Consider the following 25,588-nt stretch of genomic DNA (forward strand, 5'->3'; position numbering starts at 1 on the left):
CAGCAAACAGTCCACCCCACCTCATTACCAGCTCCCCAACTCCAAAACCCAACCGTATTGGATGGAGCACCCATCCATCATTCCAGAGAACACCGTTCCTCCACTGCTCTACAGCTCCTCAATGCTGGGGGGCTTCATACCCCTTCTCTAGCCCATGCCTGGCATTAGGCAGCAATGTGCCAACAGAGTCATGATGTTTATCTGCTCCAGAGAGTCTTATTTTTTTGGCAGTACTTTTCTACAGGGACTAGACAATGTATCAGCAATGGGTGCAACCTAAAACAACTGAATGTATTTTTTAGAAGGGGTGTCCACAAACATTTGGACAGGTATTGTGTCATTTGGGCGCTGTAAGAACCAGGTTCTCCCTGCGATGGAACTCCACCTGCGCTGGAGTAGATAAAACAGGAAACTGGAATTGGGCGAGCCCGCTGTAATCCGTGCCGGCCGAGCGTTTTTGGGAACATCTCCTAAACCAAGCATTTAAAAGCAATTTCCTTTACACGTCTTTAGTAGAGAATTCCATCATCTTGGAACTGCGCAATATCCTCTTGTCTAGAGCTTCAGGTGGAGCCATGTAAACAGATCTGCTGAGAAATAATAGACCGTCCCATCTGTAATCCCTAAACCACTGTACTGTGATTAAGAACCCCTGTTCGTTCGTTCTGGACGGCTGGAGTCTAATCAGTCTTCGGAGGGGTCACGGGAGGACAAGGTCAGCTCCTGCTCTTTATCTGCCTCTCACTTACACGTCAGCAATAATCTGAAGATTCTCTGATACAGAGGCTGTTGAATTGTGTACTGGCCCAAGCAGAATCGACCCACCAATCAGCCATAACATTAAAACCACCTCCCACCTGATATTGTTTAGGGCCTCCTCATTGTGAAGCCTCTGAAGACCTCTGAAGTCTATAGGTGTCCTGTGGTATGTGGACACCTATAGACGTTAGCAGCAGATCCTTTACATAAGTCCTTCATGAGCATCAGTAAGCCTTGGGCGCCCAAGATTCTTGATTGTCCTTCCTTGCAACGCTTCTGGTAGGTACTGACCACTCCATACCAAAAACACTGCACATGACCTGCCTCATGTTTTGGAGATGTTCTGACCATCCAGTCGCCAAAGTGTCTAAGGTTCTTCTTAGAGGATGGTCCAGAATTGATTCATTAGGGGTGTAAATGATTCAATTTCAATGCGATTCTTTAGGGAGTGATTCAGTCCAGTACACCGCCCAGAACCAGGTCCATACAGTCCATATTTCATCACTGTCCAAAAAAAAGATAATCAACAACCTGCCACCTAGCTTGCCACCTGCCACCTGCCAACAATATTGTGTAGGTCCTCCTCGTGGTGCCACCAAAACATCTCTAGGCCTGGAACAGCTGAATTTTGACACCAGAATTTTTTCCATACCATTATTCAGCGTTGATTCTGCGTGCACTATAATACACAATATGGACAAAAGTGTTTGGACACCTGCTCATTCATTGTTTTTATGATAAATAAATAAAATCCTGCTTTTGGTGGAGTAAATCTTGTCTCTACTGTCCAGTACTGTCCCACCCCATTACCATCTCCTCAACTCCAAAACCCAAAAGTATTGGATGGAGCACCCATCCATTATTCCAGTGAACACAGTTCCTCTACTGCTCCACAGCTCAGTGCTGGGGGGCTTCATACCCCACCTCTAGCCCACGCCTGGCATTAGGCATGGTTAGGTTCATGATGTACCAGATCTGCACCAGAGAGAGGTTCTTCTGCCTGCCATTTGCTCACAAATGGCAGCATGCAGCAGGACAGTCTTCCGAAGTGCCAGGCTGTTGCTGAATTTCAGTGTGTTTAGTGCTGAAGTCATCGCGATGTGGTTGCTGTGAGGCCTTGTGGCTTTGCTGCTGTCGGATGGTCAGCATGCCTCAGCTGTCGTCTACTTCGACTGTAGACGCCCTAAAACCAGCTTCTGGTCAGAGCTGTCAGTACCGGAGGCTCATAGAACTGAACACTACATTGGTGCTTGAGGTTTGCACTGGAATGTCAAGGTAGATCACAATTAATAGAAAATTAGCTAAGAATTAATGGCCATGGTCCTAGTACATCCAAAACAAACAGATGTTCTTCAGCTATGTAGACCTTCTCATGAGTTTTTAACCCTCAACAAGACAAGAAACCAAAGGAAGCTGTAGTTGTCTTGCATGTAATCAGCGTAAGGAGCTGATTTGTGGTCAGTATCTTTTCGCCAAAGCCAAGCCTCCCTTACAGCAGATCTGCAAAACTACAGTCAGATCTGTCAGCCACAGGAGTGAGATCTCTTCACGGGAGTGAGATCTCTTCTCATTGCTTGTCTTGAGATTAGAAACACAAATTCTTCAAGATTGATCAAGTGATCTCTTGGTGTTTCGTGATTGTTGTTGATCTTAAGGCACCAGATTGGGCCTTCCTGGTCCCTTTCCAAATGATGCAGCTACAGTAAATAGGAGGCAACGGTAAAAGTGTAAACCTAAAAAAGTGAAATGTCTGAGATTGTATCTTCAAACAGGCCTTCAGAGGAATAAACGAGTCTCAGTTGGACCAGATACTCGTCTGTATGGTTCTGTACAGTACAGAAAAAGGGCTTTTTGGTGCTCAGTGTAACCCCAAAGTTCCCGTAGACCTCCCAAAGTTCCTCTAGACTGCCCAAAGTTTCTATAGACCTCCCCATCCAAAGTTCCTCTAGACTGCCCAAGGTTTCCATAGACCTCCCCACCCAAAGTTCCTCTAGACTGCCCAAGGTTTCCATAGACCTCCCCACCCAAAGTTCCTCTAGACTGCCCAAAGTTTCTATAGACCTCCCCATCCAAAGTTCCTCTAGACTGCCCAAAGTTTCTGTAGAACTCCCAAAGTTCCTCTAGATCACCCAGTTCCTATAGACCCCCCTGCCCAAAGTTCCCATAGACCTCCCCGTCTAAAGTTTCCATAGACATCCCCATCCAAAGTTCCCATAGACTGCCCAAAGTTCCTATAGACTTTCAAAAATGTCTAGACATAAAATTATTCTAGACCTTCTGAAGTTCTCAGGCGCTTTTAAGTTTGCTAATTGTTACCAAGACATCATCTGAACTTCCTCACTCTTCAGCCGCCTAGTGTTGTGGGGATCCTGCATTGTCTTGTTGGCAGACAACAGACCACTGTTTGTGGTTCTCCACCAGAAAAAACAGACGCAAATCCTTCAAATGCGTCAGAAGCAGTATATCTGTATATCCGTCTATCAGGGAAATCTTTAACTAGTTAAAAAAACAATTACAAGGTTCTGATGAAGGTTTCTTAAGGGTAATGACATAATGATTTAATAACCAGGAGACCTACTGACCTGCTGAGCTCACTTCCAGCCTGAACATGACTACATACTCTTAAGCTCTGGAAGAGCTCGATTAGCGGGATCAGCTGTGGAGGATTAAGGGTGACGGGTAATGTGGCAGGGCAGGTAGAGCTCTGGCAGCAGCAGGTTTGGCTACTGTTGTGATCAATTAACAAAGGCGGCATAGCATCAGATCTCTGATTGACTTGCTCACATCTTTACCGTTCAGATATGCAGAAATGTTGAAAAATCTGTGGAATTCCAACTCAAGAGAAGTTTGAGGTTGGTTCCTCATGCAGTACATTGGTTGTAATGCGATGGTACACTCTTAAAGGTGCTACAAGTGGTTCCTTGAGTGATGTAATAGAAGAACCACGTTTGGATTCATAAAAAACATGATCGTAATAGAGGTGTGATGTGAGATGAGCGTGAAGAACCTTTAAAAAGGTCTGAAGATCTACTATCTAGGCTTGTTCTCCAACAAGGCGCATGGGATCCATCACTGTAAGACCAGAGCTGTTGACAATTCTGCTGGTAGGATTTTTCTCAAGAACACATTTAAGAAATTGGTAAATGAGGCCTGAGATTCTTTATGGAGCCAAATGTGGTTCCTCTGTGGTATCGCTCAAAGAACCCTTTGTAGCACCTTTATTTTGAAGAGTGTAGTGTATGTTTTTGGGGTTTGCTGTACGTTTATGGATGTGCTATAAAGGGGATGAAAGCGTGAGTCTGCAGTACTCGTTTTGGGCCTGGAAAAAAAGCCGCCGCCATGGGAGACGGACATAAACATGATATTTTCATCCTCGCAGAAATGGCGTGATATTTTTATCCGCCGCAGCGCTGTAGTCTTTCATTCATGAAAGTGAACCAGCAGATAAGAGCGCTCAGCTCGTTCCAGTGTTGGCGGTATGAGCTCTGTGGTATGCTTGACTTTGGATTCCTGTCCTTTTTGCCTACAACAAAGTCCCTGTTCATGGAGAGCTGCTTTTACTGGAGCTGATGTGGTCAGGTCTGGGCAATCGTGGACCTTTTCACCCTGTCTTAGTAAACACCCCCAGTATATTCAGTGTGTTTACTCACCCCCAATGGATCAGCATGTGGAATTGGAGCTTTCTGTGAGCTGCCATGTTTCTGTCACTGCAGAAAAGCAGTTCTGTGCTACCTTTATTGTTGGATGCGCTGCAGTAGTTTATGAGCCTAATTCACATTGCTATGGAAATAGCTTATTATTAAAAGGCTTATTATTGGGCTACTACATATAGTTTATAGTATAGTAGGTATAGTATAATAAGTATATTTCCATACATATGTTATAGTTTGTGTCACAAACAATATATATACAAATACTATATGTTGCTAAGTTACTAAATAGCCCGTATAACATAATACCATATTTTATAATATACATAGGATGCAAGTTCCCAAACATTCCTTTCACTCCAAAGCCCATACAGTCCATACCTGGAAATTAAGTTATGAACACAGCATGTTTTGTAATTTCCAGGGAATTTGGAGCATTACTGTGAAGATTGCATTTGATTTGGCTGATTGTATTCAGCCAAATGAGCATTAGTGATGTCAGGATGTTGAGCTGTGGAGCAGTTCTTCCACTGCTCCACAGCTTGGTGGGCTTTATACCCCTCTATAGCCCACGCCTGGCATTAGGCAGCATGGTGCCAATAGGTTCATGATGTTCATGATCTTCTCTGGAGAGTCCTATTCTATTGGCAGTACTTCTTCTCTACAGGGCCAAGACAAGCTGTGTCTCTGTGCATTTGCACATTGGTGTCAGCAATGGGTTAAACCACAATTGCATTTGCTAAATTGAGCAGTGTGGCTAGTGTGATGCTGTGTCTCTGTGGACACCTTTACCTAGAAACAGCAGAGTTATTAATAATACATTGCTTTTACACACACACACACACACACACACACACACATATAGATACATCCATACACAAGCATACACAATGACTGACAGACCAAAATCAGCGAGCATTAGCACTGCCGACACACCCAGTGTGTGTACGCACAAACACACACACTCCTTCACGTTTGCATGGACGCATCTCAGGTCACTACAGTATTGCAGAGTATTGACATACTGACCGACTTCCTAGATGAAGAGTTGAAGAGCAAATCAATCAAAGCAATCAGTCCGTTGCATCTAAAGCCAATCAGTGAATTGCTACTCAGTTAGCATTGAGCGCTGGCCGTCAGCTGCCCCAGATATTTTGTCCAGACAGCCTGATCCGGCTCAGTACTGCTGCTGTTGCTAGCATGCTAAACCGTGTGGACTGAGCTCTTGTGCTCTAATGACCCTCTTCTGACTCTTTTACGCTAGTCGGAGTGTATTCCCGGCGTGCATTGCTGTTGTTTTAGAATTATAACTTATAAAAGTTCGTTTTTAAAAAGTTGGGGTAAAAGTTAGGCCTCAACAACGTCTGTCCCCAATATCGGCCACTTCTGCTCCAGATGTGCACAAGATTACAGCTTTGTTAGCGATGTTTAATATTGTTTTAGATGTGATTTATTTGTAAGAATAAAGTTTAAATGCCTCTCTAAAGCCTAAACCTGAAAGATATTTTAAGTATTTCAAGCAATTGGCAAAGAAAGAGAGTGGAAATTCGTACTGTGCGGAAGTGGACGACATTTGGGGCGGCCATTGTTAGCATGTGTTAGCATGTCTTTGTGCTCTAATGACCCTCTTCTGACTCTTTTACGCTAGTCGGAGTGTATTCCCGGGGTGCATTGCTGTTGTTTTAGAATTATAACTTATAAAAGTTCGTTTTTAAAAGTTGGGGTAAAAGTTAGGCCTCAACAACGTCTGTCCCCAATATCGGCCACTTCTGCTCTAGATGCGCACAAGATTACAGCGTTGTTAGCGATGTTTAATATTGTTTTAGATGTGATTTATTTGTAAGAATAAAGTTTAAATGCAATTCAATTCACAATGAGCGGAAGTGGCCGACATTTGGGACGGCTGTTGTTAGCATGTATGCTAAACCGTGTGGATTGTGCTCTTGTGCTCTAATGACCCTCTTCTGACTCTTTTACGCTAATAGTCCCCCAACAACAGCCGTTTCCACGTTGTGCGCATTTCCGCTAAATGCTTTACAAGATTAAAGCGTTGTTAGCGATGTTTAATATTGTTTTACTATGTGATTTTTGTTTGTAAGAATAAAATTTAAATGCCTCTACAATGCACGGAAGTGGCCGACATTTGGGACGGCTGTTGTTAGCATGTATGCTAAACCGTGTGGACAACTCTTTTGACTCTACTTCAGTCTGGGTGTCCGTTGCTATTGTTTTAGAATTATAACCTCGTAAAATTTCTTATTTTCTAAGGTGTGGCAGAGGAGATACCATGATCAAGAAGGTGGTTCACCCAGGGTGGTGCTCAGCCATCGCACCCCGGCTGTGCTGACCCCTGCGAATTCCCCAAATGTGGGAATCTCGACTGCATATTTTCTGCTAGTGCGGGACTGCATTCGCGCTCTGCCCTGATTTGTTTAAGGGGCAGTGGTGGCTCAGCAGTTAGAGCTCTGGGCTAACTGATGACAGGGTTGTGGGTTCAATACCCTGGCTCGACAAGCTGCCACTGTTGGGCCCTCTGTGCTCCACCGGGCACTGCAGCAATGGCTGCCCAACGCTCCGGGCACGTGTTCTCACAGTCACTGTGTGTGTGTTTCACTGGTGTGTGTGTGTGTGTGTTCACATCCCGGATGGGATAAAGGTGGAAGCCAACATTAATGCTGAATATGGTCGCCTGTCTTGTTTTGTGGTAATGTGAGCCAGCTTAATGCTGCTGCTGCTGTTAGCGTGTATGCCAAACAGTGTGGAGCGTGAGTCTGTGCTCATACTGACGTCCTCTCTTCAGTCTCCACTGGATACATTCTGAATAAATGGAGGCATTTATTTGAGTGTGTGAGTTTAGTTGGTATCAGAGGCAGGTTTTAGGTTTTAGAGCCCCTTGATACTAAAAATAGCCATTTGAGGTAAAAACCAAATGGGGCGATTTCCTGCAGACGCAGATGCAAGAGCTGCGGTTCTTCTTTCTTGGTGCAAATGCAGACAAGGAGAACCGGAAACCCACAAGTCAGCCATGTAGGTGTAGCCATGTAGGTGTGTGTGGTATTCCGTCTACACAGATCAGCCTTAACATTAAAACCACTTGCCTAGTATTGAGTAGGCCCTCCTCATGCCACCAAAACAGCTCTGTCCCCTTGAGGCATGGAACTCACCACTGAGTCAGTCTGAGAGTGTGTGTGTGTGTGTGTGTGTGTGTGTGTGTGTGTGTGTGTGTGTGTGTGTGTGTGTTCCTCAGGGCCATCAGCTGCTGTTCTCACAGACAGATCTTGACAGACTGTCGGAAACCTTTCAGCACAAAACACACTCCTTCTAAAACACACCCTAATACACTCCACTGTTTGCCTGTCAGCATCTCCTCATGTTCTATACACTGTATCTAATCAGCCATAACATTAAAACCACCTGCCTGATATGGTGTAGGTCACCCTTCTCGCCTGTCACAGCATAGACTCCACAAGACCTCTGAAGCTGGCCTGTGGAATCTGGACTCCTTCAGATGTTAGCTGCAGATCCTGCAGTCAGTGGTTTTAATGTTATGGCTGGTTAGGGTATGTGTTAAGTTGAGTACAACATTTTAAGGCCTTCACACAACAAGTGCATTCATGACCTCACGCTACCATTCACTGCTGTCTCTGGAACCGGCATGCCGACATCCAAGAGGACGGATCGGCTGTGTTCCAATTTGCAACTAGAACGTTTTAGCAAATGGCACATAGATAAGATCTCCAACAGCAGCTCAGCCTGAGTAAATGGAGATGTGATCTGAGTGTGAAGGCCCTCGTGTAGATTATCCTCCTGATTGAGGTGGCGATACTGCCTGTTCTTGGCTGTGTACCAATAGTTACATGAAACTTCCTATCTGTCCTAACTGTTCCTGTCCTCAGTTTGTCCTGAGCTGAAGCTCGAGGCTTCACTTAGTACCTACTACAATACTTTTGCACTGGAGGTGAGACATCAGCCGTAACATTAAAACCACCTTACTAATATTGTGTAGGTCCCCATTGTGCTGCAAAAACAGCTCTGACCCTTTGAAGCATGGACTCCACGAGCCCTGTGAAGCCCACGTCATGAAGGCTGAGTAACGGCCCCAGTTTTCCATTGTTTCCCAATGCTGTTCTGGTTCAGCGTCAGTGCGCTAGACCCAGATCAGTTCATTAAAATGTGTGACTTTACTACACTTCCGCTCTCGTGGGGCCTAGTTTGAGTCACACCAGGGCCTGGTGTGTGTGTGGGTGGGCCCGTTATGAGGAAATGACACTTCAGACTGTTGTCAGTTGGAAAACCTCAATGCAGATCACTGATGACACTGATGGTGCTAAAATCAGTATGGTTTACTGGAAGCCACAGTCATTCTGTTCACTGTTTTTTTTTTTTTATTATTCATTTCATCACCTATTATTTATATTGACACAATATCTGACTGCACTAGCATATACAAAAGTTTGTGGACACCCCTTTTAATGAAACAGATGCAATGAGTCCAGACTACCAGTAGAATAGGACTCTCTGGAGCAGCCCAGCTGTGGGCTAGAGGGGTATAAAGCCCCCCAGCATTGAGGAGCTGTGGAGCAGTGGAAGAGCTGTGTTCTCTGGAATGATGGTGGGTGCTCCATCCAGCACTTTTGGGATGGGTTGGGGAGCTGGGGTTGACCTCCTGACCTTATTAATGCTCTTGTTGCTGAATGCACTCAATCAAATCCTCACAGCAATGCTCCATCCTCCAAAATCTAGTAGAAAGTCTTCTTCCCTGGACAGTAGAGACAGTTACTCCAACAAAAGCAGGATCAGCGCTCTTCTTAATACCCTTGATTTTAGAAGAAAACTATGAATGTGCAGGCGTCCCAATACTTTTGTCCGTATAGGCCTGTTTATTGTTTGTTTATTTATATTTATTCTTGCTCAGCTGAGCTTTCTTCCCTCAGTTGAGTGTAGGGAACAGTGTGTGGTAGGAAAGTCCTCCGAGTGTGTGTTTGAAGCTGGGTCCTCACCGTGTCATTACATGCCGGCTGTCGTGTGGTGTGGCCGGCTGTCGTCTGGAACTGGAGACTGAGATTAAGAGGCCACCATAAGGCTTAGGCTTTTGGTGGGAGGTTAGGGTTAGGATTAGGGCCAGGATGAGGGTTAGGATTAGATTTTAGATTGAGGTTAAGGTTAGTATTAAGGCCAGGATGAGGTTCAGGATTAGGTTTTGTATTAGTGTTAAGGTTGAGGTTAGTATTAGGGCCAGGATGAGGTTTAGGATTAGCTTTTGGGATCAGGTTAAGGTTAGGATTTGGGCCAGGATGAGGTTTAGAAGTAGGTTTTGGGTTGAGGTTAGGATTAGGGCCAGGATGAGGTTTAGGATTAGCTTTTGGGATGAGGTTAAGGTTAGGATTTGGGCCAGGATGAGGTTTAGAAGTAGGTTTTGAGTTGAGGTTAGTATTAGGAGCAGGATGCGGTTCAGGATTAGGTTTTAGATGAATGTAAAGGTTGAGTTTAGGATTTGGACCAGGATTAGGGTTAGGATTAGATTTTGGATTATTGTTAAGGTTGAGTTTAGGATTTGGACCAGGATTAGGGTTAGGATTAGATTTTGAAATATTGTTAAGGTTGAGTTTAGGATTTGGACCAGGATTAGGGATAGGATTAGATTTTGGATTAATGTTAAGGTTGAGTTTAGGATTTGGACCAGGATTAGGGTTAGGATTAGATTTTGGATTATTGTTAAGGTTGAGGTTAGGATTAGGACCAGGATGAGGTTTAAGATTAGGTTTTGAGTTGAGGTTAAGGTTCGGATTAGGACCAGGATTAGGGTTAGGTTTTGGGTAAGGCTGTGGGGGAGCTTTTAGAGCTATTTCCTCAAAATGAGGCATTTCACACCTAACAACTCTTTTACCTGTTTAATTATGCAGAAATCTAACAAATCTGTGGAATGTCCTGTTAACACACCCAGGTGGAGTATCGAGGTTCATGCCAAACTGTCGCTTGACTTACGTATGTGTAACGAGGCGTCGCTGAGCTGGAGAATGACGCTCAGAAAATCTGGCCAAGCAAGGATCTGCCCTCCTATTGATTCCGCTTAGCTGCTAATGGAGGACGCTACTGTGTCTGATTGACGTTTATGGATGCTTAGATGACCGTCCATAAAATGTTGATGCGCTGAGTAAGCACAACATGAGTTTCCACAGCTGTACTCTGAACTGTATCTCTAGGTTTCTAGGTGACCAGCAGTATGACGTAACTCTGCAGGCAGACCAGACAACTAACAGGAGTTTATTGCTAGTCTGGAGATGATAACAGCAACTGTTCAAACTGTATAAAGGGTCATGCTATAAATAATAACCTCAACTGGAAAAATATGTGTTAAAATGAATACAGTGACAGCTGTACCCGGCCCTTTATCCTAAGCCACATGTTGCTACCACCTGGCCACGGTAGAGGTCACTGTACCAAACTAAAATTAGGTGTTTCGTCAAGGTTCGTCTAAAATGTTGGATAACTTAAACTTTCTATATCTTTAGTTTCTATATCTTTTTGCTCTGGAGCTACAAAGCTAATGAAACCCCAATTAGCATCATTAGCAACTACATCACCACAAATTTGCCTTAATAAATGGACAGAAGGCAGCTGCTAATGTTTTTAGCTACTTCAAACAACATAAACGAGTCAATTAGAGATTACCCAACACCTTCTCAGGGTTTGAGGGGAGTGTTTGATGGTTTTGGTGTCCAGTATTTGTTAGCTACACTAGCCTCATAACTCCAGTGTCTAATTTAAGGTTAGAGTATGTGATGTTTTAGGCATGTGGTTAGCACCATGCTAATTTGAGAGTAATACGCATTCAGTACTTATTAGCCACATTAAGATAAGATTAGATAAGATAATCCTTTATTAGTCCCGCAGTGGGGAAATTCTCAGTGTCACAGCAGAAAGGGATAGTAAGACACAAAATGTAGATAAATAATTTACACTATAAACACAATATAAATAAGAATTAGCCTCATAGTAGCTTCATACACCAAACATGTCTAAGCTAAACAACAACAGGGGACGATTGTGTTGACTTGTATAGAGTTTTACAGGTAGACACTCTCACTGACCACTGACTTTATGTTTATTTGGGTTTATTCTAATGTTATATAGAGTTAATTACAGGTAGACACTCTCACTAACCACTGACTTTCTGTTTATTTGGGTTTATTCTAATGTTTTATAGAGTTAATTACAGGTATACACTCTCACTAACCACTGACTTTATGTTTATTTAGGTTTATTCTAATGTTATATAGAGTTAATTACAGGTAGACACTCTCACTAACCACTGACTTTATGTTTATTTGGGTTTATTCTAATGTTATATAGAGTTAATTACAGGTAGACACTCTCACTAACCACTGACTTTCTGTTTATTTGGGTTTATTCTAATGTTTTATAGAGTTAATTACAGGTATACACTCTCACTAACCACTGACTTTATGTTTATTTAGGTTTATTCTAATGTTATATAGAGTTAATTACAGGTAGACACTCTCACTAACCACTGACTTTATGTTTATTTGGGTTTATTCTAATGTTATATAGAGTTAATTACAGGTAGACACTCTCACTAACCACTGACTTTCTGTTTATTTGGGTTTATTCTAATGTTTTATAGAGTTAATTACAGGTATACACTCTCACTAACCACTGACTTTATGTTTATTTAGGTTTATTCTAATGTTATATAGAGTTAATTACAGGTAGACACTCTCACTAACCACTGACTTTATGTTTATTTGGGTTTATTCCAATGTTTTATAGAGTTAATTACAGGTAGACACTCTCACTGACCACTTTATGTTTATTAGGGTTTATTTGAATGTTATATAGAGTTAATTCCTGTTAGACACTCTCACTGACCACTGACTTCAAGTCAAGTCAAGTCAAGTCAAGTGGGTTTATTGTCATTTCAACTACATACAGAGTACACAGTGAAACGAAACAACGTTCCTCCCGGACCATGGTGCAACATAGACAGTGCATACAAGACACAAGTGCAACACAAACAAACAAGTGCGGACAGACAACACAGTACAGACAGAGGATAATAAATAATGACTGTAGTGTGCAAGTTGTGCAATGTGCGATAAATAGAGTCCAGTGAGGTAGTAAAGTTATCAGTGCAAACTTTACTACCTCAGACTTTATTATTATTTAGGTTTATTCTAATGTGATATAGTTATGTATTGTGGTTATAGATCACATTTAGATGCAGATGCCTTCCTGTAACCCTGCTGTTGAAACCACAGGAACTAGTGAAAAAAAACAACAACAACAACTATGACCTGTTACCTAATATGGTCATGCCAGTGTTTTCATTCAGCTCTACTGAGCATGCTCAGAGCCGATTGTGGAGCTGCAGTGTTGTTTGTGGAACAGCGGCATGTGTGTATCTTCTCCACTACCAGCTTTCTAGAACAGCATCCACAGCTCTTCACCCGAGGCCGCACAAAAGAGGGCATTGTGGGTGCGTGAGAACAATGATGGATGTGGACGGAACGTCGTTCTAGAGAACCTGATAGGTTTCTGGTGTCGCTTTATTTGTCCGCTGGATTTGAGGAGCTGAAAGAGTTTTGCTGATGATGAGGCACGAAAAAAACACTGACTATTACTTTAATTGAGTGTGTGTGTGTGTGTGTGTGTGTGTGTGTGTGTGTGTGTGTGTTGAGGGGCAGATATGAATCATGTTAACGCTACCTCAGTTCAGTATTGAGTGTTTATGCATGTGTATTTGTGTGTTTGCTTATTGACACTTACTGACAGGTGTGTGTGTGTGTGTGTGTGTGTGTGTGTATTTAACTGTTTAATAGTACATCGGCACTATGACTGAGTATCATTCAATACAGTTATCAGTATCAATGCCTTTATCAATATTTTCTTTCAATTAGAAACAAAAGTGGCCGTGGCTTAACCCAGAAATGAGTGTGAGGTACGGGAAGTGTGTATTTACAAATACAATTTATTTGTAAATACATTTGTATTTGTAAATTTATTATTATTTACAAATACACACAAGAGTTCACACACACCTGCCTTTATTCACATATTTACTGACCGAGACAACATTAAAAACCTCCCCCATCATTTCCCAGCAGAGCCCTCCGCTACATGTATCCCATGCAGATCACCTGCCGACCTCAGGACAGCAGATCTCTGCTGGGGGCTTCAATCAACCAGCCAGTGAATGGAACAAAATAATAAGTTATATATAAAAATAGTGTAAAATAAAATCGTTAGACATGAAGACTAAACTTCATCTTTAGGCCATGCCCACTTCCAGTTCGAATCTGAATACAGATACTTGGAGCACTGAACAGATACGGAATCAGATTCTGCCAGTATCAGATTTTGATAGTATTGATGTAATTCAGTCCAGAGCATAAAGGTATTGAATTTTGATGCCCGGCCCACGCCTCACTTTTTTGCACTCTGCAGAAATTCCAGAGTTGTGCGGGCTGTGTGTGAGCTCCTGAGAAGCTCGTCAGAAAATTCCTGCTGTTCACTGAAACACACTGATGCAGAACCTGTAATTCAGGATTCTGTGAAGCCGAATGAAATAACTCTCTGACTAAACACGAAAGGATAAATCACACACCCGAGTAGAAAACATGGATGTCCAAATGTTTGTGGACACCCCTTCTAATAAATGCATATTCAGCTAGTTGCACAGAAGTGCAAATGCACACACACATGCATACACAGCTTGTCTAGTCCCTGTATGATGAAGTACTGCCAATAGAATAGGACTCTCTGGAGCAGATCTACATCATGACTCTATTGTCACCATGCTGTCTAATGCCAGGAGTGGGCTAGAGAAGGGGTATAAAGCCCCCCAGCATTGAGGAGCTGAGGAGCAGTGGAAGAACTGTGTTCTCTGGAATGATGGATGGTGGAGCTCCATCCAGTACTTTTGGGATGAGTTGGCAAGTTGGGGATGAGGAGGTGGGGTGGTGATCATTATCCAACATCCTGACCTCACTAACGCTCTTGTCGCTGAATACAATCAAATTCTCACAGCAATGCTCCATCCATTAAGGCAAGAACTCCACAAGACCTCAGAAAGTGTCCTGTGGTATCTGGAACACCAAGGCATTAGCAGCAGTCCTGTGAGTTATGGAGTTATGATGCTGGGCTCCCATGAGCTTCAGTGAGCCCCTGGGGGCCCCTTATGATTCTTCCTTGGAGCTCTTTTGACCTGACCCCATTGGAACCAGATCACCAAGGTGATTTAGTTCAGCTGTCTGTGGTTTTAATGTTATGGCTCATTCTGAGTCGTGAAACACGTACAGACAAGCTCACTGATTTTCCAAAAATGGGATTCCTCAGAAAGGTGTGGTTCCAAACAGATGACGTTCTCCTAAAGGGCAGCAGCCACCATTCGCCTGGATGTTTCCTGGCTTTGCGAGTTTGGCTCCACCCAGTAATTTGACCCAGAGCACAAGGCCGAGGCAGAGGCTGATTCTGCTGTAGGATAGGATGGACCCCTGCTGCTGACCCTTGGAAATGAACACATCGTTTAATGACTTCCGTAGGGGGGCGTCAAACCTCCGGGCCCTCAGTCTTCTCCTGAAGATCACACATCCCATTAGCTTGGTGTTAACGGGTTGCCATTCTTCGGCCTCGGAGTGTTCCCCGCATAGTTTCAAAGGACTTGCCGTCGCTATGGGCAACCGAACCTGCCAATTAACGTTTAATGGGTGAGAATTAACACGTCCTGAGAGTGTGCAGCTCTTCGGCTCCGCCCACTCCATCCGGCAAGAGTGTTTGTTGTGGATGGACTGGTGGAGCTGGTTCTCTGGTTTTTCTCACGCCAGGGTCTGATACAGCACCAGGATACACTGTATGTCCAAATGTTTGTGGACACCTCTTTTAATGAATGCATATTCAGCTAGTTTAGGGTGCACCCACTGCTGACACAGATGTGCAAATGCACACACACACACACACACATGCATGCACAGCTTGTCTAGTCACTGTGGAGAAGTACTGACAATAGAATAGGACTCTCTCTAGAGCAGATCAGCAGGAACCTATGGGCACCATGCTGCCTAATGCCAGGCGTGGGCTATAGAGGGGTATAAAGCCCCCCAGCATTGAGGAGCAGTGGAAGAACTGTGCTCTCTAGAATGATGGATGGTGGTGCTCCATACAATACTTTTGGGATGATTTGGAAGTTGGGGATGAGGAGGTGGGTGGTGATCATCATCCAACATCCTGACCTCACTAACGCTCTTGTCGCTAAATACAATCAAATCCTCACAGCAATGCTCCATCCTCCAAAATCTAGTGGAAAGCCGTCTTCCCTGGACTTACTTTTTTAAATACTCTTGATTTCAGAAGATAGAGTGAACAAGCAGGTGTCCCAATACTTTTGTCCAAACTAAGTGTAGGCCTGCATTGGCTGGATACTCGTATGACAGCTTCTGTGTTCAGGGTCCAGTTGTTATGTAGCTTTGACACACGTCAAGGCCAGTAAGCAAGGCCATCCAAAGGGCCATTCCCATCCAGGGAAGCTAAAGTGTTCTAGAGTCCGTCAGTCAACCAATCATCGGTCACCTGACAGACCGCCAGAGCGAGCTTCAGAAGATAGTTGAGATCATATCAGCACGCTTTCATCTGATAAACGTAGAAACGCTCCTCTGACAGTTTACATAGTCCAGCCTGTTTATATAAACCTCTCTCTCTCTCTCTCTCTCTCTCTCTCTCAGGTGCTGTGTGTGCAGAGGTGCAGCGCCCGTGTAGAGTTCTGCTTCTGTTAAATCCTCAAAGTGGGAGAGGCCAGGCTCGCACACTCTTCGCCAGCCATATCGAGCGCATGCTGCAGGAGGCCAGCATACCATACACACTTACCATTACAGGTCAGAATACACACACATACACACACACACACACACACACATATTTTTTAGGTCTAGATCATAGATATTACTCGTACTAGCTTTTATAGGGAATTCTGGGAACTGCAGTCCACTGCTTTTTGCATATTGCCACAGTCATGCAAAAAAACCCAAAAACTTGTATCTCCAAAATGCCAACTTTACAGGAGAGGGGAAAAATTTTAACTTTTTATGAAAGTCAATATATATATATTTCTATTGGTCCATTCAACATCACATTCTGACACAATATTAAAAACAACTGCCAGTTATTAATAGATTCATTATGTCAAAAAGAGAAAAGCGGCAAATATGGAGAAACGTTTTCACGTCACACGTCCGGGTCGGAACATCTCCAAAACATCAGGCAGGTCTTGTGGGGTGTTGCTGGTATCCCGTGGGCAGTACCTACTGAAAGTGCCGTACCTTCAGTGAACCGGCAACAGGGTCATGGGCACCTAAGGCCATCAATGGATGAGATCCATGGAGGTCCCACCTCACAACTTACAGGACTTAAAGAATCTGCTGCTCACATCTTGGGCTCAGAGACCACAGGACACCTTCAGAAGTCTCGTGGAGTACATGCCTTAAAGGGTCAGAGTTGTTGTGGTGGCACAAGGGGAACTAATGAAGATCTGGAGGATCTGGAGGATCTGGAAGTGTTTTGAGAGACGGGTTCAGAGACAAACGCTTTGAGGGGTGGGGGGGGGTGGTGTTACAGGGAGATGAGATGGTGATGGTCTAAGTCCAGTGTTTGTTAGCCGTGTTAGCCTAGCATCTCCCCTTTCAAGCTGCATGTTGGGTCAGGGTTCAGTTGGGTTCAGTGCTCATATGATTTTGAGCCGAACTGTTCCTTTAAGCCACAGCAGAACCGTGGGGCTCTTCACTTGTGAAGAACAGTCCTTCATACAGTCTTAAAGGCTTAGGTCTTAAGGTTTAGGCTTAAAGTGATAACTAATAGAGGTGTCGAATTTTGCCGTACTGTACATTAATTAACCCTGATTAGTAAAACGTAGTTCAATAATTGCCTATCACACAAACACGAATGTCTCTTATTTCAATGAGCCACGAATTACAGCAGGAATCAGTGCAGTAGAGTTCTGTTGGAGGTTCTGGTTCTGGCTGACGTACAGTAGCAACTGGCAGCGGAAGAGTAAAAGAGACAGAGAGATGGGGGGGGGTTCGTGATCTGCTCCATTAATCTCCATTCTGAGACTCTGGGCAGGTAAATAAGTTCATCTCTGGCTTCCCGCCAGAGACATTTAGGGTCAGTTGTTCTGCCTCAGAGCTTTTACTGATAGCACAGCCAACACCGACCCGGACCGGATTCCTCTTGCCTTACTCTCTCCGTCTTTTACTTTCTTTTTTGTTTGTTTGTTTCTTTCATTTTTTTTCTTCTTCTTTCTTTTATTGTTTCATTTTTGCTGTCTTGCTTTCTTTCATGTTTTCCTTTCTTTCCTTTGTTGTTTGTCTTTTTTCTTTTTTTCTTTAAGTTCTGTCTTTATTTATTTTATTTTATTTTTTACAATAACAGAATATTCCTATAATTATTAATTTGTACACTTAGTTTTGGTACACTGTTTTTTGGTATGTTTTCTTTTTAAATAGTGCATTATGCCTCATTGTGCTGGAAAGTGTTCGGACCCCGAAGATTGCCGCTTATTGCTGTATTCATTTTTGCTAGTTCTTCAACTTCCTCTTCTTTTTTATTATTATTATTATTATTATTATTATTATTATTGCTCTTTGTTATTGTTCAAAATTACTGATGGATCACCTGACTGCTCCTGTGATTGGCCTCGACAGCCCAGCCCCGCTCTCCAGGACTCCCCAGTACAGCTTTGTTAAACCATGCGGCAGAAGGTCAGCCATAGCAGCCTTATTGGATTTTTAGCTCAGAAACTCTCGGTTCACTGCAGGACGGGTCACTCCTCTCTCAGCCAACACAAACTCTGATGCAACACTGTGACATTTTTGTTCAGTGAAGGTGTGTTTCTCACCTGACTGCAGACAGCTTCTGTCTGAAACCGCACTCTGAACTCGAACACTCTCCAGACTCCAGAGAAAATCTGCGTTCAGACCACTTCTGTTTGCCACCCTGAATTATAATAATAATAATAATCATAATAATAATAATGAAAAAGAATAAGGAATTCATACAGCATATACTGTATATAGCAGTATGCGGCAATCTTTGGGGTCCAAGCACTTTTCAGTGAATATATTGGTGTAATATGCCAATACGAGGCCTTTCAGGATGCTTTGCTGTTGGTTGCTAAGTCATTGCTAAGTGGTTGCTAAGGTGTTGCCATGGTACAGGTGTGTACCATATCAATCCTATGATTTTGCCATATTTGGTGTTTGTAGCTTGAACAATTTGACCAGTAGAGAAGTTAGAATGTGTGGTCAAAAGTTTATGGACAGAGGTCAATGCATTCCTATGGGATAAAAAAGGCACATTAAAAAAGAGTAAAGCAGAACTTTGCTTGAGAAAACTGTTCTGCTTCATCTGAAGTGTACTGACCTGTGCCGTGCCCTGTACTCCTCACCTCTCCTGCTGGGAAACACTCCGTCTAACAGGTTCAGAGAAATCCCGCTACAGAGCGCAGCACGACAGCACAGATACACTTTAACACTAACCAAGTTTTTCATTGGATCAGCTCTCGATACGATGGTAAAACTATGACAGAAAGTTTTACACCCTATATGGACAAAAGTATTGGGACACCTGCTTGATCATTCTCTCTAAAAAAGAGCTGATTCTGCTTTTGTTGGAGTGACTGTCTCCACTGTCCAGGCAAGAAGGCTTTCTATTAGACTTTGGAGGAGCATTGCTGTGGGGATTTGATTACATTCAGCCACAAGAGCATTAGTGAGGTCAGGATGTGGGATGATGATGATCACCACCCCACCTCATCATCCCCAACTCATCCCAAAAGTACTGGATGGAGCTCCACCACCATCCATCATTCCAGAGAACACAGTTCCTCCACTGCTCCACAGCTCCTCAATGCTGGGGGGCTTTATACCCCTCCTCTAGCCCACGCCTGGCATTATTAGGCAACATGGTGCCAATAGGCTCATGATGTTTATCTGCTCCAGAGAGTCCTATTCTATTGGCAGTACTTCTCTTAAAGCAGCTGAATGCATTCATTTGAAGGGGTGTCCACAAACATTTGGCCATTTATTGTACTTTGAGTGAGGCTGAGCTTAAGCACAATCCAGTATTTAGCTTTGTGCTGTTTAGCATACGCATTCATGCATCTGAGAGGCTAATGAAATCAGGTGGACTTGAACGATCCTCCAGGTCCGAATGCAGAGTTCTGGTGCTCACAGGCGGGTCCAGGTGATGGTATCGGCTAGAAACCGATACTACGGTGAACTTGATGACCGTGTGCAGGCAGATGGGTAGCTTTCCTTACAGTAGGCCCTGTTTCTCAGTGGCCAGGGCTCTTCTCTCTTCCTTCTCCTTTAACCCCAGCCAGGGATTCTCTTCCTCCAGCTCTCTGCATAAGGAAATGTGATGTGACTGGACTGATAAAGCCTGTATCGATTCCCTGCCTGCCTTCACACAGTCGAGGCTAAGGAAATGCTGGGGAATCTGATGCCTCCCCTGAGGGACTGGCTGTGTGGAGCTGGCGGAGGAAAACACGGTCGATCTTGCCGGCGAACCGTATTCTCTCGGACGTGACGAACCGAAATAGATCAAGGCTGGACACATGATGCTTCGGGAGAGATGTTTCTATACAGCGGACAAACCAGGAGCGTTTGTGAGACAAGAGATACAGCTTAGCTTACACTACTGACATACACGTATTCATTTACACCGGTCAGCCATAACATTAACACCACCTCCACCCATTATAGGAGCACTGTGTAGTTCTAGACCTCCAGACTGTATCCATCCCTCGTCAAAACCCACCAGCTGAGGGACTGGTGGGGTCCAGGCCCAGTGTTGAGAAGCATTCCTTTAAGCTACATAGAGGAATTATGGTGGAAAGCTGCTGATTTAACGGTGTCGTTTACAGACACCCAAGTTTCTTAGAGCCTAGAACAGGGGTATATTGTTCTCCTCCTGGATTTCGGCGGTGCTGCCAGGTCTGGCTGTAACCCTATATATGTTCAGGTATTGAGAGGCCCTTCAGTATTTAATGAGCTGAGGTAGGTGTGTGTGTGTGTGTGTGTTCTGGCTTGGCACAAAGCCTTTTCTAACTAAAAGACGTATTGCTTAGGCGTGGGCTAGTAGAGGGGTATAAAGCCCCCCAGCATTGAGCTGGTATGATGGTGGTGGAGCTCCATCCAGTACTTTTGGGATGGAATAGGACTCTCTAGAGCAGATCAGCACAAACCTATCGGCACCATGCTGCCTAATGCCAGGCGTGGGCTAGAGGAGGGGTATAAAACCCCCCAGCATTGAGGAGATGTGGAGCAGTAGAGGAACTGTGTTTTCTGGAATGATGGTGGTGGAGCTCCATCTAGTACTTTTGGGATGTGTTGGGGAGTCAGGGATGAAGTGAGGTGGGGTGGTGATCATCATCATTCCACATCATGACCTCACTAACACTGCTCTTGTTGCTGAAGGCAATCAATCAAGTCCTCACAGCCATGCTCCTCCCAAATATAGTAGAAAGCCTCCTTCCCTGGACAGTGAAGACAGTTAAGTTACGCCAACAAAAGCAGAATGAGCAGGCGTCCCAATACTTTTGTCCATATAGTGGGGTGTCGTCACTCTTCAAAGGAACTTCTAAAGGGATAATCCAGTGTTGTTTACCCTAATCTCCATCTAACCCTTCTGTAGTGCACTGTAGATTCCCACAGGTAATAACAGACACTAGGGGGCTTCGGCACTGGTGTAGGATTTCATCACTCTACAACAGGAAAACTCTACATGGTGCTCTGGCAGACATCAGACATCAGACAGCTCCCCCTGCTGGGAATCTAGTTTCGCCTCCCAGGCCTGTAGTACCCCTGCACTGTACAATAAGCTCCAATACAACGGTTCAATCCAGTCCAGCCTTTAAATAAGTGGGGCTCAAATCCCCTCCCCAAATCAAGCTCTCAGTCCTGGATTCTACCTTAACTAACAACAATCCCTCTCTGTCTTTTCAGAGCGACAAAACCACGCCCGGGAGCTGGTGCGAGAAGCGGACCTGTCGCAGTGGGACGCCCTGGCCATCATGTCCGGAGACGGGCTGCTATTTGAGGTCAGCTGGGTGTCACTCTGGCAGCTAGCAGACTGTAGCTTAGCTCATTCCTCAGCTGACGGAGGCTACACACACACACACACACACACCCTGTCGAGTAAAACCTCGACAAACAGCAGCATTCCTCAGTTGGCAGTCGACACTGGAATGTCCAGAAACTGACAGGTCAAGCTGAACTTCGGGTCCAGCATGAGCGGAGGTTTCAGAGCTGCTGTCAGAGTCGAAAACAAGAAAGTGGCCGTGCAACAGCACCAGCGCCAGTCTAAGCTGGCCACACAAAACCCATCAGAAAAGATCTACAGATGCACGTTCCAATGGCTAGACTGTTTGACGGGTCGACCAACCTAGCCTTCACTTTTACACCACAAGTAAAATCAGGTGACTGTTTGCTAGCCTATAATGTGACCTCTGCTCGTCCTCAGGTGGTGAATGGCCTCATGGAAAGAGATGACTGGGAGGAGGCCATTAAGACTCCACTGGGAGTGCTGCCTGGGGGTTCAGGGAACGCGGTAGCTGCCTCCATACACCACTACTGCGGGTAAGGCTCATGCTTCGTCACGGGGTGCCTGCAGACAGTGGAATTATGGGGGGATATTATGCATTCGGGACCCTAAGATCAATAAGATCCATCCAATCTAAAGACATGTGAGCAAAGCAGATGCTCCCAGTCTGTCAGTATCACTCGCTATTAGTTTGATCGGACTGGTCAGTTTTACAAGCTGCCCGGTTTGTAATTCCTGGAAGTCGAAAGGCCCAGAGGAGAAAGCACGACCCCTATCCCCCCAGGACCTATGATAGGACTCTAGCTACTAGCTAGCTACTACTACAGACAGTCTGGCCAGAGCCAAAAGCTCAGTCAGTCTGATGCTGCTTCTCAGCCCAAACACATTTAAGGCTTTCAGGGACGTTAATACACAGTCTGCTATTAATAATGCAGGCTTACTCCACATTCATGCTCCTATCGCCCTTCAAGACGCCTCTTATTCATCCCTACGCTCTGTTACCCGCCAGCAAACGGGGGGAACGTCCTCTATATGAAAAATCGAGCGAGCGTTTTATTACTAGTTAAGCTAATGGGTAGCACCCTGGACTCCATTGATCAGCTCAGGTCCTTGCTGGTGCTGCTGTAGTAAATCGTGTGTTATATTAATTATTAATTATACAAGGACCCGAACATTAAATAATAGAACTGCCACAGCTTGCTAAGCCAGATCAGGAATCAGTTGATAATATTGTGATGACAGTTTGAGTGGAACCCCGCAGAGACCCGTCTAATTGTTCCTGCAGCAGATTGTTGGCTTGATCGACATCAGGGGGAAGGGGGTCGGTTCCCCGCCTCCTCTGTACGGAGTCTCTTTGTTCAGCTGGCTTTGGGTTGGCCTTGTGTTGCAGATGGGACTAGGCTTGTTTTAAAATGGGTTAAAGAATATAGTACTGATGGAGCTGATGGAGGAAGGAAAGGATCTAGGAAAATTTCACCAGCTGACTTCTTGTAGTTGTTGGTGCAGCGGTGTCTCCTATTACATACAGAACCACGCTGGAGTTCAGTGAGCTCTTTAGAACCTCCCGTTCTTTCATTAAGGTGTGTAAGAAAGGCAGACTGCATGGCTAAGGGCTTGATTTTATACACCTGTGACAATGAGAGTGAATCAAACACCTAAATTAAATGATTAAGAGATGCGTCCCAATACTTTTGTCCATTTAGTGGGATTGCTGTCATTGCATTTGAGGTTTAATTTAAGGGTCTTTGCCTTTCTCAGCTTGCAGCCGGTGTCCGGCGAGGAGCTGCTGGTGAGCTGCGGCTTCATGCTGTGTAAAGGCCTGGTGTCGCGCCTGGACCTGACCTCCGTCTGCATGGCGTCCAGTCAGCGCCTCTTCTCCTTCCTATCCCTCGCCTGGGGCTTCGTGGCTGATGTGGACATCGAAAGTGAGAAGTATCGGCACGTCGGGGCGGCCAGGTTCACCCTGGGTACGCTCGTTCGCCTTGCATCTCTGAGGGTCTACCAGGGAAAGCTGTCTTACCTGCCAGCCGAGGAGTCTGGGTCACCTCCGAGCCCAGAATACTCCACAGACTCCCTGACCGATGTTTCCCAGCCGATTAGCTCATCCTCGGACTACTCCGACGACTCGCCGTGTCAGAACCACCCGCTCCACAACTCCTGCAACTCCAACAATGCTCTCAAACCCAAGCGGACTAACCCTTCCGTGTTGGGCCCTCCAGACTCGCTCCTCATGCCCCTCGACCAGCCGGTGCCAGCACACTGGACGGTGGTCAAGAACGAAGACTTCGTGCTGGTGCTAGCCGTGTACCAGTCCCACCTCGCGGAAGACTTGATAGCTGCCCCGGCGTCCAGGCTGGAGGACGGTGTCATACACCTGATCTACGTTACCGCAGGCATCTCACGGGCGGCTCTCTTGCGACTCTTCCTGGCTATGGAGAAGGGCACCCACCTGAGCACAAACTGCCCTCACGTGGTGTACGTCAAAGCACGGGCGCTACGGCTAGAACCCTATTCGCCCAAAGGAACCATCACCGTGGATGGGGAGCTGGTGGAGTACGGCCCAGTGCAAGCGCAAATACACCGAAGCCTGGCTAGACTCATAGCTGGGTAGGACTGCACATAACCAAAAGTGCGGCAACCAATAACAGCAAACGAGAGCTAGCAGGGTCAGTTAGCATGATGCTAGCTGCTGGATCTCATGCTTTGCTAGCTTTGGTTTCTTGTTGTTCATTAAAGGTACTTGAGCCCTCGAACCTTGATGCCTTACTGTGAAGGTATCAACAGGTTCTTGGCAGAAGCTGATGTGAGGAGATCATTTTGGTGAAACCCACAGATTTTGCTAATACTGCTAACAACAAAAAGCTAGCATGTCCGTGTCAGGCCCTTCCCATTTTGATAGCTGGACGGCTCAAGCTTTTCATGTGGGTGACGAACGTTTTCAAGGCAATTTGCAGGCTGGTCCTAGATTGGTGAACGGTACTGAAAGTGGGTTCTGTAGCTGTTCCTGAAACTGTGCCCTGTTCACTATTCCTTACATGTAAAAATCAAGATCACTAAGTAGTGCACTATTATAGGGAGCAGAATTTCACAAGTAGTGAGCGTTTCCGGGCACCTGCTTGTTGCCGTGCGACAGCTTGTAAACACAATTTCCATATTTATATTTTATATATTTCAATAAAAAATGTCCACTTGGGTACATCGATTGTACGCTACTTATTGCGGTGCATTGTGGGATTGTTACATTGCACTGAAAATGCTGCACTATTTTTTTCAACACCACTACAAAATGGCAGAATCCCTGAGTAGTGCACTATGTAGTGAATAGGGCACAGTTTAGGGCACTTCTGGACGTCTTTTACAGATTGTAGAGAAGTGTATTTTTCTACTTACAGTTCTTACACTGCTGATTTACACAAAGCTGCATACTAACGGCATCTCCGCTTACTTGCTCTTTCGCTCGTGTGGACAAGCTACAGCAAGGGTGTCCATCCCGAGATCTATCACCGTGTGATTTATTATTTTTTTTAGGTTGAACCCCAGTTTGGAACACACTGCCTTTGGATGCTTCTGGCGGTCCTTTAGGACGGTCCTTTAGGACGGTCCTTTAGACTCAGAGATAACAATGCTAATAAAGACGTCAGATAATCCGATATTTTTCTAGATAAAGGTTAACTAAAGTTTATTTTTATCCCAAAAAAGCAAAACACCTGCAGCCTTAGGACTTTCTTCTCTGCTAGTTCAGTGTCACAAAAAGTCACACCGAACTGTATCCATTCAAGAAGCGTTAACGTTTCTTCCACAGGGCCACAGGGTCTATTCATAACGTTCATAATTTGCTTTTCTTTTTTTATTTATTTCAGATTTTTTACCCGTTTTCTCCCCAATTTAGATCATCATTTGCCCAACCCGTACACACCCCCCCCCCTCCCCAAACCATCACAAGTAACACCCCAGACACTAGTGAGGGCGAGACCAACACACGCCCCCTCCGACACCTGCACAGCCAGTCACACCTCTTTTCCAAACTGTCGTCGATGCGACGTCACCAGGCAACCAACCAACCAACG

The 25,588-nt window shown here is 44.8% G+C and overlaps 1 protein-coding gene and 1 non-coding gene across 2 annotated transcripts in view; both read left to right on the forward strand.

Moving 5' to 3' along the window:
- Nucleotides 1-24,132, forward strand: part of LOC140559774 (sphingosine kinase 1-like) — a 27,483-nt gene extending 3,351 nt beyond the window's left edge. The window contains exons 2-5 of the mRNA XM_072683391.1: nt 16,148-16,297; nt 21,425-21,519; nt 21,942-22,057; nt 23,280-24,132. Coding sequence (XP_072539492.1) covers nt 16,148-16,297; nt 21,425-21,519; nt 21,942-22,057; nt 23,280-24,132 — 1,214 coding nt within the window. The remainder of the gene's footprint in view (nt 1-16,147; nt 16,298-21,424; nt 21,520-21,941; nt 22,058-23,279) is intronic.
- Nucleotides 6,670-6,835, forward strand: LOC140560457 (U1 spliceosomal RNA). Its single transcript, XR_011979962.1, has one exon. It is a non-coding gene; the product is annotated as a U1 spliceosomal RNA (small nuclear RNA).
- Nucleotides 24,133-25,588: the final 1,456 nt, after the last annotated feature.

This window comes from Salminus brasiliensis, chromosome 7, assembly GCF_030463535.1.
Source record: "Salminus brasiliensis chromosome 7, fSalBra1.hap2, whole genome shotgun sequence".
In the NCBI taxonomy this organism is placed as follows: domain Eukaryota; kingdom Metazoa; phylum Chordata; class Actinopteri; order Characiformes; family Bryconidae; genus Salminus; species Salminus brasiliensis.